The 18,107-nt window shown below is 49.5% G+C and overlaps 1 protein-coding gene and 1 long non-coding RNA gene across 2 annotated transcripts in view; one reads left to right on the forward strand and one right to left on the reverse strand.

Moving 5' to 3' along the window:
• DHRS1 (dehydrogenase/reductase 1) lies at positions 1-9,252 on the forward strand. Its single transcript, XM_055291661.2, has 9 exons — positions 1-217; positions 728-901; positions 2,980-3,123; positions 3,273-3,352; positions 7,043-7,175; positions 7,502-7,648; positions 8,209-8,278; positions 8,629-8,709; positions 8,853-9,252. The coding sequence occupies exons 2-9, from the start codon at positions 752-754 to the stop codon at positions 8,987-8,989; spliced, it is 942 nt and encodes a 313-aa protein (XP_055147636.1). The 5' UTR covers positions 1-217; positions 728-751; the 3' UTR covers positions 8,990-9,252.
• Positions 1,085-18,107, reverse strand: part of LOC134731413 (uncharacterized) — a 27,317-nt gene continuing 10,294 nt past the window's right edge. The window contains exons 2-3 of the long non-coding RNA XR_010113640.1: positions 1,681-1,786; positions 1,085-1,245 (exon numbers count right to left, since the gene is read on the reverse strand). This is a non-coding gene — a long non-coding RNA (uncharacterized lncRNA). The remainder of the gene's footprint in view (positions 1,246-1,680; positions 1,787-18,107) is intronic.

Genomic DNA, 18,107 nt, shown 5'->3' on the forward strand with positions numbered 1-18,107 from the left:
GGGTGGGTGTGTCCCCCAGATCGCTCCGCCCCCATCCGCAGGTTCCAACTTTGGCCCAGGACTCTGCCCCCCGACCCCAGCACAGAATCGCCCCAGTTCCTACTACAGAATCAACCCTTGAACACTGCCTCCACGTCGCCGGCTCAATCTGGGCCAGAACCTAGACTTCCACCGCAGCCCTGCAATCTGCAGACCTCAGCGGCAGCGCAGGTGGCAGGTAAGCGGCACACGCTCGTCCCACTTAAGGCTTAGGATCTCCAGGCGTCGCGCTCATCCCCGGCCCGGAAGCTGCGCCTCTGGCTCAGCCGGACTGGGTCAGGCCAGGGACCGGAGCTCCAGATAGCCTAGGACTCTGCGTGGACGCGCCCCGAGGGGCTGCCGCGCCAGATTCCCCCATCCAGGCAGCCACACTCAGAGGGTTGTAGTAGTTGTCCACCTCTGGACAGTCCCACTCAGCCCCTTCTTCACTCTCCGGGCCTCCCAGAAGACAGTCAGCCTTGTCCTCAGGCCCGCACCCAGTTGTCCGCAGATTGCGGACAACCCTCTGACTCCCTTGCCCTCAGGCCCGCACCCAGTTGTCAGCCTCTGACTCCTCTCCCCTCAAAGGATTCTTACCTTGGCTCCTCCTCTTAGCCCTAGTGAGGTTCTCCCCTACGCCCCCCGCCCCACCTCGCCCCAACACACACAGTCTCCAGGCTTCCCTCAGAGCAAGTCTTTGCTTCCACAGACCTTCCTCCTTTGCCTGTGAGTCATGGCAGCTCCTATGAATGGCCAAGTGTGTGTGGTGACTGGTGCCTCCAGGGGTATTGGCCGTGGCATTGCCTTGCAGCTCTGCAAAGCAGGTGCCACAGTTTACATTACTGGCCGCCATCTGGACACCCTTCGCGTTGTTGCTCAGGAGGTGAGTGCTTCCTCTGGGACCACAGTTGCAGAAACCACCCGAGAGAGCCCTTCCACTTAAACGCTCCCTTTCCTAATCCCTTACCTGAAACTATAATACTACTCAACAAGATGTGAATGTTTATTCAAAGTGGAAATTAAAAACCCCATAAATAACTTCAAGTAAGGTAAAATTTGGCTGCCAAGTGAGTTTTATGAAAAAACTTTGTGTTTGAGCCAAGCATGGTGGCATGTGCCTATAGTCCCAGCAGCTACTCCGGAGGCTGAGGCAGGAGGATCGCTTGAGCCTAGGAGTTGAGCCATGATCACGCCACTGCACTCCAGTCTAGACGACAGAGGGAGACACTGTATTAAAAAAAAAAAGAAAAGTAAAAAACTTTTTGTTTGAGAGCAGAGATTTTGGAATTGCAACTGAAGGGTTGTGAACCTGTGCCTTCCTCTGTTTCAGGCAAGACCTTTTTGAACTGTACATTTTTTACTTATTTACTAGACTTCAGTTAAATAAATATTTGAGTATCCATGATTTGCTATGCATTGGTAAACCACTGAAGTTACCAAGACTAATAAGATCTAATTTCTGCTCTTCAAAGACACAGTCCATGGTAGAGTACAGTGGCTCATGCCTGTAGTCCCAGCACTTTGGGAGGCCAAAGCAGCAAGATCACTTGAGGCCAGCAGTTGGAGACCAGTCTGGGCAACATAGCTAGACCCAGTCTCTACAAAAAATATTTTTTAAATAATTAGCTAGGCACGGTGGCCTGCACCTATAGTACCACCTACTTGGGAGGCTGAGGCAGGAGGATTGTTTGAGCCCAGGAGTTCGAAGTTGCAGTGAGCTATGATTGCACCACTGCACTCCAGCCTGGGTGACAGTGAGACCCTGTCTCTAAAAAAAAAAAAAAAAAATTAAAATTAAAAATGAAGATAGATTCCAACAGGAAGTCAGGTACAGAAATCAGTCATTTCAATGTAATGTGAATATGGTAAATTATAAGAGGGAGATATGCACAGAATACTCTAGGGGTGTTGGGGAGCATCCAGATGACATAGGAGAGTGGCTAGGGAAAGTGGTTTGGGAAAGCGTCCTGGAGGAGGTAGGTGGTTCTTGAACTGAGTTTTGAAAGGTAAGAGTTAGGTAAAGGAAGTTAGGAAAAGCATTCCAGCAAAGGGAGCTCCATAAGCATAGGGACGATGTGTGAAAGAGTAGATGTGTGAGATAATGCAAGGGAACAGTAGTGAGTGAGAGGCTAAAGAGGAAAGAGTGGGTCTTGGAAGACCCTAGGAGAGAACTCAGGCTTCATTCTCTAAGAGATGGAGATCCAGTTAGGAGATTTTGAACAGGGTTTTTGTTTTAGATAGGTCGTACTGGCTGGATTATGAAGAATTAATTTAAGGCAGACAGACTGGAGGTCAGGTGAGTAGTTGGGAGGCATTGCAGTAGTTCAGACAAGGAGGGTAATGGGGGGGACCCAGAGTATAAATTTGGAGAATAGGAGGATTGTTCTTAGATAAGGGACTCTTCTTCCTCTGAAGTTGGAGGTTTGTGGGCATTTGTAGAGAGTGAGACAGAACAGGAAGTAGAAATCATTCATGGCTGACAGCTTTGGTTTTTTCAATTACCAAGCAGGAGCATTGGTGGAGTGAGGGTAAGAGAGCTGGGACTGAGTAGAGGTTTTAGGTGAGTAGTGAAGGGTGGGAGCTAAGGGCATGAGAGATGGAAATGACCACAACAAGGAAAAGGATGCTTACTCATTTCTCAAGAACAGACTCCATGCCTCACTTGTTCTTACCCTCTACTTGCAAAGTACATTGCCGTGCACATGGTGGGCCTCAGTAAATGTTTGTAGATTATTAAAACTTACATTGCAATTCACCTTGCTTTGGGGTGGGGAGGCCTATCATTCCTGAAACTACTCAAACAGACACCAGAGGGCAGTGTTGCCTGCCATGTTGCCTCTGCAGCTGGCTCTCCTAGGATTGTCTTCTCGGTTCTCAAGCCCGCCCGCTTTTGGTTGGGGAGTTTTGTCATGACTCACATCCATGTGCGAATGTGAGCTCATATCCCCTGTCCTACTCCAGGCACAATCCCTCGGGGGCCGATGTGTGCCTGTGGTGTGCGATTCAAGCCAGGAGAGTGAAGTGCGAAGCCTGTTTGAGCAAGTGGATCGGGAACAGCAAGGGCGTCTGGATGTGCTGGTCAACAACGCTTATGCAGGGGTCCAGGTACCCTTTGAACTTTGTTCCCAACTCCACATTTCTGACCTCCCCCTCAGACCCCTGCGTCTTCATCCCCACTCATTGTCCCTTCCATTACCCAGCCCCTCACACCTCCCTACCTTCAGATCATTCATCACCCTCCCTGTGCCTTCCAGACGATCCTGAACACCAGGAATAAGGCATTCTGGGAAACCCCTGCCTCCATGTGGGATGATATCAACAACGTCGGACTCAGGTGGGTGCTCCACTGCCCAGGCCCGTGTTCCCGCACTCACTTGGCCAGCTTGACGGCCAGGCCTTTCCTTACATGCCCTCTCCTTTTCCCTCTGGCCTCCCCCATCTCGTTCTTCTTCCTTCAATTCCATTTGTCCCACTTACCTCTGGAGAAGTTCCATCCAGGTGAGTCTGTATCTGAGAATGTCAACTCTTGCCTTGTTTCTGTCAGTAATTTTCATCAGAACAAGCCCTTGGCCTCTCTCCTGCCTCACTCTCTGCCCATCCAAATGCAAGACCCAGAAGGGAGGAAGCCTCCTCTTCTCAGTAATGCGCACAACCTGTAGTCTATACTTTCAAAATGGTTAGAGGGAGAAATTGTTTTGTTTTAGACCGGGAGAAGCTTAAGAAGAAGGAGTGAACACCAATGCTCTTTAGTCTCCACATCCTCACTCCACACCCACAGGCAAGGGCACTGCCGGGTCAGAGTTGGGAGAGCAGGGATATCACTGGGTCACACCAGGTAATCTAGCCCAGGAGTCAGATGAAACACAGCATTTAGAATTCGCCTAGCATAATGCACACCAGTTTTGCCTCTGTTACTGTTGGAATGATGTTACGCTCTCATATAATCAAGCCATGCCTGATGGATGTGATCAGTCACCTGTGGGAGTAACCACGAGATTATCGGCAAATCTGTGACTAAAGCATGCAAGAACACCCACCGCTCCAATTTTGGTACTCTGGTAACAATCCCAAGGAAGCAGGATTAGAATGCAATTGTGATTTCCAAAGTGGAGGGAAGATCATTAGGACAGAGGAGGATGGTGAGGCCAAAGGCAAGAAAGGAACACCTTAAGAGCTGGAAATTGGCCAGTGTTCATGACCATATTCTCCAAAGAGAGGTGCCTTCCACACCCTCATCTCTTGCTGGCCAGGGTTTTGACCTTGAAGCAGAGATTCAAGGCAGAGGCCCAGACCCTAGACCTTGGGCCCTGATGAATTATCCAAGGTAAAGGCCCCTTGATGAGCCCTGACAGCCCCCCAGCACCTCCTGCCCACCCATTCCCCATGTGCATTTACTGCCTTTCCTCTGTATTACCTTGGGCTGCACTTTCCTTTAAAACTATAACTCTACTTGTTTTCATTTGGAAGGTCCTAACTCCTTCCCCATGCAAAAGAAATTTATTCTGGTTACCGTTATGTGTGTGTTACTTTTTTTAAATATGGAAAAAATCTGAAGACCAGTATAATCTTATTCCCCTCAATGCCATCCTTTGCTGTCTTGCCTGATATATGGCTACCATTAATAGCCTGGCATATATTCTTTCAGATTTTTCACGTAAATATCTCTCATTCTTTTTAATACTTGTACATATTCTATTGGGAGGATGTATGATCATTTATTTCTCTAATCCTTTATTTGTTGCAGCAGTGGAATTCTTAGATCAAAGAATATGTACTTCCCTTAGGTTAAGGAGACTATGGGAAAAACAGAAAAAGAGAAAACAAAGAATATGTACTTTTTAAAGATTTAATAAATATTATCAAGCTGTCCTACAAAAAGACCCTACCAATTTTTTATCTCAAGACAATGAAGGGGAATATGTGTTTCCCCATGTCCTCTACCATACCAGGGGGCGTCAGCTCATGCACTCAGGCAAGCTTTGTTACTATAATAAGCCGAAAATATATAAAGGGGTTTTAATTCATACTTCTTCCACTATTTGTCAGGTTGAACTTTTTTTCCCCTTTGTTTATTGGCTCTTTGTTCTTTTGTAAAAAATCTTTGACTTTCGCATTAATTTATAAGAGATCACTGTGCAACAAATGACTTTGGCATATATTTTACAAATATTTTTCCCAATTTATCACTCATTTTTCACATGCATACTCCCCCCGCTCGTTTGTTGTTGTTGTTGTTGTTGTTTTGAGGTGGAATCTCGCTCTTTCACCCAGGCTAGAGTGCAGTGGTGCAATCTCAGCTCACTGCAACCTCTGCCTCCTGGGTTCAAGCGATTCTCATACCTCAACCTCCCGAGTAGCTGGGATTACAGGCACCTGCCACCACGCCTGGCTAATTTTTGTATTTTTAGTAGAGAACGGGGTTTCACCATGTTGGCTGGGCTGGTCTTGAACTCCTGATCTCAAGTGATCTACCCACCTCAGCCTTCCAAAGTGTTGGGATTATAGGCATGAGCCACCATACTCAGCCTCGCCCTGCTCTTTATATATACAGAAATATACATGTATCTTTGTATTTGTATGTGTATGTGTGTGTATCTTAATTTTAAGAAGTCAAATCTTTCAGTCTTTTATAGTTTCTATCTTGGTGTGATGCTAAGAAAAGCCTTCCCCCCCTCAAGTTTATAAACACATTTGATCATGTTTTCTTTCAGTACTTCTGTGCTTTCATTTTTTATATTTAAATATTTGATCCTTTTAGGCTTAATTTTAAAATAATAAATGAGGCAGAGACCCAATTCCCCTAACTCAAATAACTGGTCAGTTGTCCCAAATGATCCAACTTTCCCCATTGAGTTGACAGGTTCCTTTTGTAATACATTGCATTCTCACATACACTTGTATCTAATTATTCACTGTTTTGTTTCATTGACTTATCAGTCTACTGTTACACCTGTACTGCATTCTTTTAACTATCATGTCTCGTACATTTTAATTTATTTTATTTTATTTTTTAGAGATGAGGTCTTGCTGTGTTGGCCAGGCTGGTCTCAAACTCCTGACCTCAAGCAATCCTCCCATCTCAGCCTCCCAAAATGCTGGGATTACAGGCATAAGCCACCATGCCTGGCCCCTGTGCATTTTAATATGGGTGACAGCAGGGGTAGGGAAAGCAATCCCCCTCACCCACAAGACATTAGTCCTTTTAGTCCTGGCTGTTCTCTTTCTTTTTTTTTGAGACAATCTCACTCTGTCACCCAGGCTAGAGTGCAATGGCACAATCTCAGCTTACCGCAACCTCTGCCTCCTGGGTTCAAGAGATCCTCCTGCCTCAGGTTCCCTAGTAGCTGGGACTATAGGCATGCACCACCACACCTGGCTAATTTTTGTATTTTTAGTACAGATGGGGTTTCACCACATTGGCCAGACTGGTCTCAAACTCCTGAGCTCAAGTGATCTGTCCCCCTCGCCTCCCAACGTGCTGGGATTGCAGGCGTGAGCCACTGTGCCCAGTTTTTCTGGCTGTTCTCACATGTTTATTCTTCTCATTGAGCTTTAGATTATTTTATCGATTCCTCCAAAAGGTCTTATTGAGATATAATCCAATTTGACTGAATCTATGGATTGATTTACATAGAAATGATGATTTACATGTCAGTTCTTAGCTTTGAAAGATTTTGTCTGTACTTATTCTGTCATGGTTTTATAGTTTTTCCATGTAGACACTATACATTTCTTAAATTTTCTCCCCCTTAACAATTTTGTTTGTAATTGTTATTGTGACAGGGCTCTTGCCTTCCATTTCATCTTCCAAAGATTGCTGTTTCTCATCTGTCAGTGGTTATTTTGACCAGTTTTCCTCTCAGAATATGGCCTCAAGCCCCTAATTCCTCAGGTCGCTAACCCACCCTATGTAGCCTTCCTAGTGGACAACAACCACCAGAAGGCAGGGGAAGCTGCCAGAGGCCGTGGCGCCCAGGCCAGCACTAACACGGTTCATTCCTTCTTCCCTTGCCCCACCTTCTAGAGGCCACTACTTTTGCTCAGTGTATGGGGCACGGCTGATGGTACCAGCTGGCCGGGGGCTCATCGTGGTCATCTCCTCCCCTGGAAGCCTGCAGTATATGTTCAACGTCCCCTATGGTGTAGGCAAAGCTGCGGTGAGGACCCAGTGGCATAGGAGCTGAGGAGGTAAAGGACAGTGATGGTACCTATAGCTCAGGAGGTACAGTCCCCAGTGGTCAGAATGGTAAGGCTGGCTCCTCTCAACTCCTCCTCTGCCTCATCCATGGACAGTTCCTTTGCTTGTGCTCCTCTCGGTTGGCTAGAGTAGGCATCACACTGGGATGGGGAGGGTGGGCAGCTGAGACCTTGGAGCTCCTGGGAAGGGCAGGGTGGGTGGAGCATTCACAGTAGAAGCAGAGAGGGCAGGGCAGAAAAGTGACATGGCTAGGTGGCTCTTACCCTGCCTTCCGCCTCTCCACAGTGTGACAAGCTGGCTGCTGACTGTGCCCACGAGCTGCGGCGCCATGGGGTCAGCTATGTGTCTCTGTGGCCAGGGATTGTGCAGACAGAACTGCTGAAGGAGCATATGGCAAAGGAGGAGGTCCTGCAGGATCCTGTGTTTAAGCAGGTTGGCAAGGGGAGGGCGAAGGAAGCAGAGAACACAGGGGAGTCAGCCTCTCCATCCTCAATAACAAGATCAGATACTCCCACTCACCAGGTGCTTACTGTGGCAGGTGCAGGGCTGAGCATGGGACACACATAATTTCCTTTAATCCTGTAAGGGAGATACCAGCTCCATTCTACAGATGGCAAAACTGAAACCCAGAGAGGTTTAGAAACTTGTTGAAGGTCACATATGTCCTAAGTGGAAAGGCTGTCTAGTTCCAAAGCCCATGCACTTGACCCCCACACCAGCTAGCTTAGAAGGTCCAAACACTATTTGGCACTACCAGATCCTTCCACTTAGCAAAGACAGCAGATCCTGGTGCCAGGGCATATGGCTCACCTGGATGTGGGGAGGAGTGGCTCTGGCACCTGCCAATACTTTGGGTCCTACAGGCCCTGCTTGAGGTCTTTGGCCTCTTTGGTCTTTGGTCTCTTTCTCCTGGAACAGAAGCTGAAACGGGGAGGAGACTTGGGCGGTGCTCTTGGAAATTAACCCTTCACTTCTCTGCCCCTGTGTTTCAGTTCAAATCAACCTTCTCATCTGCGGAAACCACAGAATTGAGTGGCAAATGTGTGGTGGCTTTGGCAACAGGTGAAGTTTGGGGGCAGCTGGTAATAAGAAAGGGCATGGAGGATGTGTAGGGCGGTAGCATCGAGTGCCCAGATCTGGCTCGGGAGTTGATTGAGGAACATGTCATTCTTTTCTCTGCTTTTTGAGGCCCAAGGGGTCAGCATTCCCAGTTTGAGGTCTGAGAGCCTTAGGAGCAGGCTCCTGGGAAGTGTGGAAAAAGTCCAAGGCCCAAGAGCCTCCCCAGGAACAGAAAGAAAGAGTTCTCCAGGGCTCCTGAGTCTGTCTCAGCAGTGCCCTGTCCAACTGGGCCCAAACCTTGTCACTCTGCATACTCCCCTGCCTGCCATCTCCACCTGTCTGTGTGCCCGCAGATCCCAACATCCTGAGCCTGAGTGGTAAGGTGCTGCCATCCTGTGACCTTGCTCGACGCTATGGCCTTCGGGATGTGGATGGTGAGGACCCTGGCACAGCAGCCAGCCTTGACTGCTGTTCCCTCTGTTCCCTGCCCACTCCTCCCTCGGTCTCTCCAGCCAAGGTGAGGGTATCTGAGGAGTGAGAAATGAGAATCTAATCCTCCTCCTCCTGTTGTTCCCAGGCCGCCCCGTCCAAGACTATTTGTCTTTGAGCTCTGTTCTCTCACATGTGTCGGGCCTGGGCTGGCTGGCCTCCTACGTGCCCTCCTTCCTCCGTGTGCCCAAGTGGATTATTGCCCTCTACACTAGCAAGTTCTAACCCTCCCAGTATATGACACCACGTGTCTACTTGTCTTCTCATTTGGGCTTGGTGGTTGGTCCTATCTCAATGAAACAGCAGCCTTTCTTGCCTACCCATACCCTTGATATGAAGAGAGGGCCTCTGCTGTGTGTCCGTGGTGAGTTCTGGGGTGCGCTTAGGTCCTTTCTTTGTGCCTTGGTTTTCCTTGTCCTTCTTTTTACTTTTTGCCTTAGTATTGAAAAATGCTCCGGGAGCTAATAAAAGTCTCATCTCTCTTTCAATGTGTTTTTGACTGCTAATTCTGTGCTCAGCAACATGTTAACTGTTTGGGAGAAAGACTCAAAGATGTGTAAATGTGAAGCTTCTCAAGGGGTTCTGCCCCAGGACAAGACCCCGTTCCTCCAGACCTGTTCCTGCTCTGCCCTGCAAGACCTGTTTCTCATGCCCCAGCTGAGGAGCAGTCGCTCCACCGACAACTCTCATCCTTCCTCCTGGGATGCTACTACCTGAATTGCTTTCTGCAGAACTAATAGCATGAGCCCTATAGAGCTGCCTTGCCTACGCAAGAGAGCTGTCCTAGCCTGAGGCAAGGCAATGGGGTGTGTTCCTAAGAGAAGCCAAGGGCTATTCTGAGAGAGCCTTCCACTCAACAGCCTAGATAACCATCCAAAGTGATGGGATGGCTGCCATAAATCAGAGAAGCATAAATCATTTTACTTATTCAAAATCTTCAGAGTGAGAGCTGAGGTTTCCCCAGGCTGCCCACAGGGTCAGCAGAAGTCTTCCTGTGGTTTTCTGGGGACCGTCCCCAGTTACTGTTCCAGTGGTGAGTGGAGTGGCTCACCAGCTTCTGAGAGCTTCTGATGTGCATCTTTTCTAAGTCCTCATTCAGTGATTTCATGTGGTGTCTTGAATCAGCCATGGCGACAGTACATGTCCCATGGAAGTCCATAAATGCTACCAATCAAGGCTTTCTTTTAGAGAGAGGGCTGGCTTATCAGTACGTGACTGGTATAGAACCTTTGGAACTGTGCACCTAAATGCCACCATTTGCTGTGGCAGCTAATTAAGATCACAGTGATCAGATTTTCTCAGCACCTGCTCACCCTCCCACTTACCAGCATAAATTCCTGTTATCTCCTGAGGTTGGTGAGGAGAAGAGGCAGTTGCCTATGTGCTATAAAAAGAAGATGGGCCTCAGGACCACCTCCAGCCTTCCACAGCCATCATTAAAATCCACCAATGGGGCTGGGCGTAGTAGTTTACACCTGTAATCTCAGTCCTTTGGGAGGTTGAGGAAGGTGGGTCGCTTGAGCGCAGAAGTTTGAGACCAATCTGGGCAACATAGGGAGACCCCATCTCTACAAAACAATTTTTTAAAAATTAGCTGGGGCCGGGTGCGGTGGCTCACGCCTGTAATCCCAGCACTTTGGGAGGCTGAGGCGGGTGGATCACGAGGTCAGGAGATCGAGACCATCCTGGCTAACATGGTGAACCCCGTCTCTACTAAAAATACAAAGAAAAAAAATAGCCGGGCGTGGTGGCGGGCGTCTGTAGTCCTAGCTACTCAAGAGGCTGAGGCAGGAGAATGGCGTGAACCCGGGAGGCAGAGGTTGCAGTGAGCCGAGATCATGCCACTGCACTCCAGCCTGGGCGACTGAGCAAGACTCCGTCTCAAAAAAAAAAAATTAGCTGGGCATGGTAGAATGCACCTGTGGTCCCAGCTACTCGGGAGGCTAAGGTAGGAGGATTTGGTGAGCATGATGACACCACTGCACTCCAGCCTGAGCAACAGAGTGAGACCCGGTCTCAAAAAAACAAAAACAAAAACCACTATTGGAACAAAACCTTCCATGATGGCATTGTCTCCTAAAGTCTCAAGATATTATGAGGGAAGCATGGACTTCAAACTCATATAAACTGTCAGGCAAATCCTGACTCCACCACTTTGAGAATTAAATGACATAATACATATATATAAAGCACCAAGCAATACATAACCATCAAAATTGTCAATTCCTGGTCGGGCGCGGTGGCTCACGCCTATAATCCCAGCACTTCGGGAGGCTGACGCAGGCAGATCACAAGGTCAGGAGTTCGAGACCAGCCTGGCCAACATGGTGAAACCCCGTCTCTAATAAAAATACAAAAATTAGCCGGGCATGGTGGAGCATGCCTCTAATCCCAGCTACTCGGGAGGCTGACGCAGGAGAATCGCTTGAACCCGGGAGGCAGAGGTTGCAGTGAGCAGAGATCGCGCCACTGCACTCCAGCCTGGGCGACAGTGTGAGACTCCATCTCAAAAAAAAAAAAAATTGTCAATTCCTTCTCTCAACAAATAAATCTAATAGCCTGCTCTGCACCAGGCACCATTCTTGGCTTCAGGATAGAACAGAGCAAGACAGACCAGGCCCCCGCCCACAAAAGACTTTCATTTCAGCCATGGGAGATTTTAGAAGTCATCTAGACCTTCTATTTATTGAAGGCAGTGAGTGAACTGGGACCCAAGAGTCCCATAAGATGTGGAGTAAGACCTCAGTCCTGGTATCCCAAGAAACCAGAAGGAATAGTGCTATTCACAGCAGACCACTGTGCTTCTCTCTGATGAGGTTTCAGTCATCTTAGAAACATAAGCCACAGAGTACACCACCCAAGGGAATGGCACATGGACAGTCACTTTTGATTGAAGATAGAAGAGATTCAGGATGTGAGAAGCCTGACACTAGAGAGCACTAGGACATTTTGGGGAATCAATATTCATTCAAAAACATTTGTTTTTTGAAACTGTCTGCCCATCCCCATGCAAGACACCAGGGAAGACTAGTTGAATTTGGTGAGATGAGTGCTACAGTAAACTACCCAGAGTGCCCTGAGGACACAGGAGGAAGGAAGCAGCATGCCTGGAGAACTGAGGAAGGGGGCGAGACTAACCAGACATGTAAACGATGGGCGGGGGGTGGAGGTGGTTTTTTTTTTTTTTTTTAAGGCAAGTACTAAGACACAAAAGTAGCAGAACAGCTAGAAGTTTGATGTGGCTTAAATTTAGATTCGATATGGAATACATTTCCAGAGAGAGAGTGGAGTAAAGATCTATGACTGAGACTTAAATTGTGGGTGATAGGTTTCCACTGAGGATCCACGTTAAACCCTGAGTGATTTATGAGGTACTCCCGGGGAGACCAGTAAGCAGGGTTGGTGAAGCCAAGCACGAGCACCCTCTCAGCTGCAGAAAGCAGCTCTGGCATGATGTGAGGGAACTGCTTTGGTGTGTAAGGCCTCAGAGTAGTTCCAGCCTGGGACGAGGTTTTTCTGGGCTTTTATTCCCACCAACACTACCACCAGCACATGGTGCTCAGTGACCACAGAGCAGTCACTGGGTACACTGCCACCCAGGGCAAAGCAGTCCAGGAGGCCAAAGGCAGTCCTCCAAGAAGGGCTACAGGTGCCAGCCTTGAAAGCACAGAGTGGGGACCGGGTACAGTGACTCATACCTGTAATCCCAGCACTTGTGGGAGGCAGAGGTAGGTGGGTCACTTGAGGTCAGGCGTTCGAGACCAGCTTGGCCAACATGTTGAAACCCCGTCTCTACTAAAAATACAAAAATTAGCCTGGTGTGGTGGCATGCACCTGTAATCCCAGCTTCTCGGGAAGCTGAGGCAGGAGGATCGCTTGAACCCGGAAGGCAGAGGTTGCAGTGAGCCGAGATCACGCCACTACACTCCAGCCTGGGCAACAGAGCGAGACTGTCTAAAAATAAAAATAGGCCGGGTGCGGTGGCTCACACCTGTAATCCCAGCACTTTGGGAGGCCGAGAGGGCGGACCACGAAGTCAGGAGATCGAGACCATACTGGCTAACACGGTGAAACCCCGTCTCTACTAAAAATACAAAAAAATTAGCCGGGCGTGGTGGCGGGCGCCTGTAGTCCCAGCTACTCTGGAGGCTGAGGCAGGAGAATGGCGTGAACCCGGGAGGCAGAGCTTGCAGTGAGTCGAGATCGTGCCACTGCACTCCAGCCTGGGCGACACAACGAGACTCCGTCTTGAAAAAATAAATAAATAAATAAAATAAAAATAAAAAATAATAAAAGAAAGGACAGAGTGGAGTGTCATGCCCAAAAATGGAAAAAGAAAGTTCAAGGGGGATCTGGGCAGAGCATTAAGACTGTCAACTGCAGGAGGATTTAAGCAGAAACGTAAAATCACCAGATTTGAATTTTGGAAGTTCACTGGGGCTGAGGTATGGGGAGGATGGACTAGAGGGAGGAGAGAGGCAGACACCAGAGGAGTAGCCAGAAGGCTGGCCTGCTATCAGTATCCCTGGGATGTGATGCAGTGAAGGTGTGAGCAGACGAGACATTGTAGGAGGCAGAGTCAACAGGGACCTGGGACTATTGTGGGACTGTGGTGGTGGTATCCCTGGCTTGAGGGATGCCATGAAACCAGCAACAGGCACAGAGAAAGAAAGAATGTGCCTGAGCAGTGAAGGAGAAGCCAGTCTGCCAGACGTAGCACTGGTGGGGCACTGAGGGCCTCACTGAGATGCAGCCCGCCCCAACTGAAGCAAGTCAAGGTTCTTGGCTGGTCCCTGAAGACGCTTTATTCCTCAAAGGAGCCCAGGGAGAGAAGAAGAGATTTTTGTTTTGCATCGTTATTTTTTTTTTTTTTTTGACAGAGTTTATCTTTGTTGCCCAGGCTGCGTGCAGTGGCATGATCTCGGCTCACAGTCACCTCTACCTCCCAGGTTCAAGCAATTCTCATGCCTCAGCCTCCTGAGTAGCTGGGATTACAGGCGCCTGCCACCACGCCCGGCTAATTTTTTGTATTTTAGTAGAGACCGGGTTTCACCACCTTGCCCAGGCTGGTCTCGAACTTCTGAGCTCAGGCAATCTGCCTATCTTGGCCTCCCAAAGTGCCAGGATTACAGGCACGTAATAAATTACCGTGCCCAGCCTGTTAATTTATATTTTTCAGAGGTAACACATTCACATGGCTCAGAATCCAAAAGGTATTGAAGGATGCACAGTGAAAAGTCTCCTTCTCATCCCTGCCCTCAGCCCAGAGGCAGCCAGTGCTACTGCATTCTTGGGTGGCCACAGAGGCAGCCCATGCCTTACAAGCAAACATCTAAGATATTCAGAGAAGAGATTTGCTGCCTGCAAATCTGGGCCTCTCTCTCCAGCAGAGGGGTCATAATTTCCAGTCTGAGGCCCACTCTGGCCCTTGTGTCTAACACTTCTAAGTGCGCCCAAAGCCCCCACCCCTTCGCAGGTCCTAATGCATCTGCTCCCACCACCAGAAACTTCCCTACCCCACCAACAGAGAGGGTAAGAGGAAAGTGTGACAGCTTAAATAGAGACTAATGACAGCAGAGAAGCAGTGTGAATGCCTAGAAGAGACCAGCCTGAGCGGCCTGGCCCAGCCCCTGTCTCCTCCAAGGAAGTGGACCCAAACGTGGCTGTGAGATGCATGTCACACGGAGATTCCTCTTTCTAGAACAACTGCCTAAGGGTTGTGAGGTATCAAAATGAGGCTGACTGTGGCACCTCTATCCCCAGGTGTCCCCACTAATGTGAGCTTTGGCTAACTGCCTACATTAAACAGGAAGAGGATGGGTGCAGGGCTGGACCGAGGGATCAGTGACTCCAGGTTTACGGACAAGTCACTGAGGAGGAGTTTCCACCAGCTCCTGAAGTCCCCTTTGGGCCCATGAGTAGGAGGGGAGGTCTCTGGCAGGCCAGGGAAGTGAGGAGACGATGTGAGTGACAGTGGGGTGCGATCCAGGCACGAAGAGTGAGGAGCACGCATGAGGCCCCAGTGGACAAACCCAGGCAGGCGGCTGGGCCCAGGGCTGCCCTTTCCCTTTGTCACCCTGGCTCCTACCCACCCACGACCGCCAAAGGCCTTGGCCCTGTCTCTGAGGCATCTGTCTCCTACCACCCACGCCAAAGGCCTTGGCACTGTCACTGAGGCATCTGGTCCCTTAGGCTTTTGGCCTCCCCATCCCTGGGGAGAGCCCCACCCACGACCTCAGAAGTCCTTTGCCGCAGCCCCTCCCCATCACCTCCAGTCCCTGGTCTTCCCCTCCTAGTTTGGCCCACCCTCTCCACCAAGCGCACTCCCCTGGGCCCTACTGCCCCCACCTTCTCAGGCTTCCCCTCCTTGCACTGTTCCTCCCGACCCCTCAGCCCTATCACCTGCCTGTCCTCACTGGCCCCTGTGCTCTAATCCCCTCTTTAACCCTCCATCTCCTGGTCAGCTGGTGTTTGTGCAGCCTCCTGTGTGCTCAGCACTGGGCAGGGCAGGGTGGATGGGTACAGGCAAGCCTTATGAGACAAAGGTCCAGCTCTCAAAGTGCTTCCAGTTGGCATCATGAAAACATTAGGCAACAATGGCAAGACCCAGGGTGGGGACTCAAAGGAGCGGGAGGGGTCGCCACAGCCAGGCACCTCCCTAGGCTGGACACAACTCTCGTTTCATCCAGGTTTCACCTTCCTGGGGGGGTGACAGAACATTCTTATCCCTGCCTTTCTCTGCCAAGCCTCACCTCTGTCTCAGCTCCTGCCCGCAGGCAACCAAGGGCATCCTTGCCCCCTCAGTGTGTCCTGACTCCCTGCCTGACACTCCACTCAGTTCCCCCCAACACACGTGCCCATGGGTGCCCTGGCCTAGGGGTCCTCCTCAGAGCCCCATGGCTGCTGGTTTAACCAGGCTGATGGGCCCCATGTTGAGCAGCAGATGAGGCAGGAGTTGCCTCAGGACTGAGCAGGGGCTAAGGAGGAGCACGGGCTGGGTCTTCTGCAGGTGGTATCGAAGAGAAATAGCAGATATTAGTTAAAGCAGTGAAAGCAGGCTTTATTCAGTAACTACTGACAGTAGGGGAAAGAGCTGAGCTCCATTCTGATTTGTGCACAGGTGATCTGGGAGCTGTAAAGGGAGGAGGCAGGGGGTTAGCAAAGCCTCCGAGTGAATGGAATGAGGCCAGCTGTCTCTCTGTCTCTGGCTGGCATGTACCTAAGTTAGGGCTCTGTCTCTTATTTATTTATTTATTTATTTATTTATTTATTTATTGAGGCAGGGTCTCACTCTGTAGCGTGAGCTGGAGTTCAGTGGGTGGTGCGATCTCGGCTCACTGCAACCTGTACCTCCCCAGCTCAAGCGATCCTCCCACCTCAGCCCCCTGAGTAGCTGGGACTATTGGAATGTGCAACCACGCCTGGTTAAGTTTTTTTTCTGTATTTTTAGTAGAGACAGCGTTTTGGCATGTTGCCCAAGCTGGTCTTGAACTCCTGGCCTCAAGTGATCCGCCTGCCTCAGACTCCCAAAGTGCTGGGATTACAGGCGTAAGCCACCATGCCCGGCCTTGATGACTATATTTTAAAGGAAGACCTGATGCTTCTGAGTTGCAAGAGATACATATTTATAATGGCAAGCCATTTTGAGCCAAATGTTCTAAGAAAGTGAGGTCAGGGGCCTATCATCAGGTGTTAGCTAGAACAAATAATAAATTTTTCTGGCAGCACTGAGCTTTCTCAAGCCAGCACTTTAAGAGGGGCTGGGGCCATCCTAGGGATACAGCCTTGTGCTGCTAAAAGCCGATCTGGAGTCTGGTCAAGTCTCTTAGTTCAGAGGTTTGGACAGAGTTGTCATGTGCTGAGAGTTCTGCAATTCTCAGTGGGATGCTGCTGCCCACTGCTCTCTGCTCCAAGCCTCCCGGGGAACTTAGCAGTGGGCCAGCTGTGGGGGCAAATAGTTTCCTCAGCCAGAGTCCAGGTGCAGGCTCAGGCTCAGCTTGAAGCAAGGCCAAGGGATCACCAGCCACCTGGACTTAAATGCCAGCAGTGGAGAGGAACTGGAAGCTGCTTGTGCTTAACTTGATAGTGGTGAATCTGGAGGACATGAGGACTCTTCCGTAGACCCTTGAGAATGGAGGAGCCCATGAGGAATGCTGGGAAGTAGGCAAAGGGAGGAAGTGGGCCTGGTTTTGTGCAATTTCTATTAGCAAGTACCAACACATATGCCCCATATTGGTGAGTAAGGAGGTCTTGGCTACCTCCTCATTAAGAGGCAGTTGCAGAAGAAATGAGCAAAGCCAGAACAGACACAGCCTGAGCATCCCTAGAGGGCCTCATGCAAGAGGGAGCAAAGGTGCCTTGGCTTTGGCCCTTCACTGTCACATTAACACCCTATCATCAGAGACCTGTGTTATTGTAGGGGCTGAGAGAATTCAGGTTTATTGGGCACATGCAACGCCCAAACACTCTACCTAGGCCCTACTCTTTTCATCTGCCACATGAGGTAAGTACTCTTTTACAGCTGAGGAAACTGAGGCTCAGAAATTCTAAGTAACTTATCCAGGATTGCAAGTCTTTACAGCGACAGTCTGGATTCGACCAAATCTGTATAACTCTGTAAAAAAGTGTGAGCTCTTTCCCTGCATCATGCTGCTTCTGCTTTCTTGTATCTGGTTTTGTTTTGTTTGGTTTGGTTTTTGAGACAGAGTCTCACTCTGTCGCCCAGGCTGGAGTGCAGTGGTGCTATCTCGGCTCACTACAACCTCCGCCTCCTGGGTTCAAGCAATTCTCCTGTCTCAGCCTCCCCAGTAGCATGGAATTACACCATGCCGGGCTAATTTTTGTATTTTTAGTACAGACGGGGTTTCCCAGGCTGGTCTCAAGCTCCTGGCCTCAAATGATCCACCCACCTTGGCCTCCCAAAGTGCTGGGATTACAGGCGTGAGCCACTGTGCCCGGCCTCTGGTTTGGTTTTGACTTTGGAGGCCTTCTACTTTGGGTAGAGGAAGGGCTGGGGACTGGGCAGAATGGTGAAAGCTTTCCCAAGCTCACCCAGCCTAAGTTCCTCTTGGCCACATTGAGCCTTACTCTTCCCTAAACTTGACCACACTCCCTTTCCTCTGCACCTTTGCTCCAGCTGTTCTGATTTCTGGATTACCGCTCATTCTTCTTTCACCCATCCCCCAACCCCATTTTGCCTGCCAGAATTCATCCAGCCAGGCCCATCTCAACCTCCTACAAGTTTCTCCTGGCGTCTTCTACCCTTGCTTTGCCCACTTCCAGGGAACCTATTACTATGAAATTCACTTGGCTCTTGACTAGTGTTAGAGCCATAGATGTCTTC

Source organism: Symphalangus syndactylus, chromosome 9 (assembly GCF_028878055.3).
Source record: "Symphalangus syndactylus isolate Jambi chromosome 9, NHGRI_mSymSyn1-v2.1_pri, whole genome shotgun sequence".
Lineage (NCBI taxonomy): Eukaryota > Metazoa > Chordata > Mammalia > Primates > Hylobatidae > Symphalangus > Symphalangus syndactylus.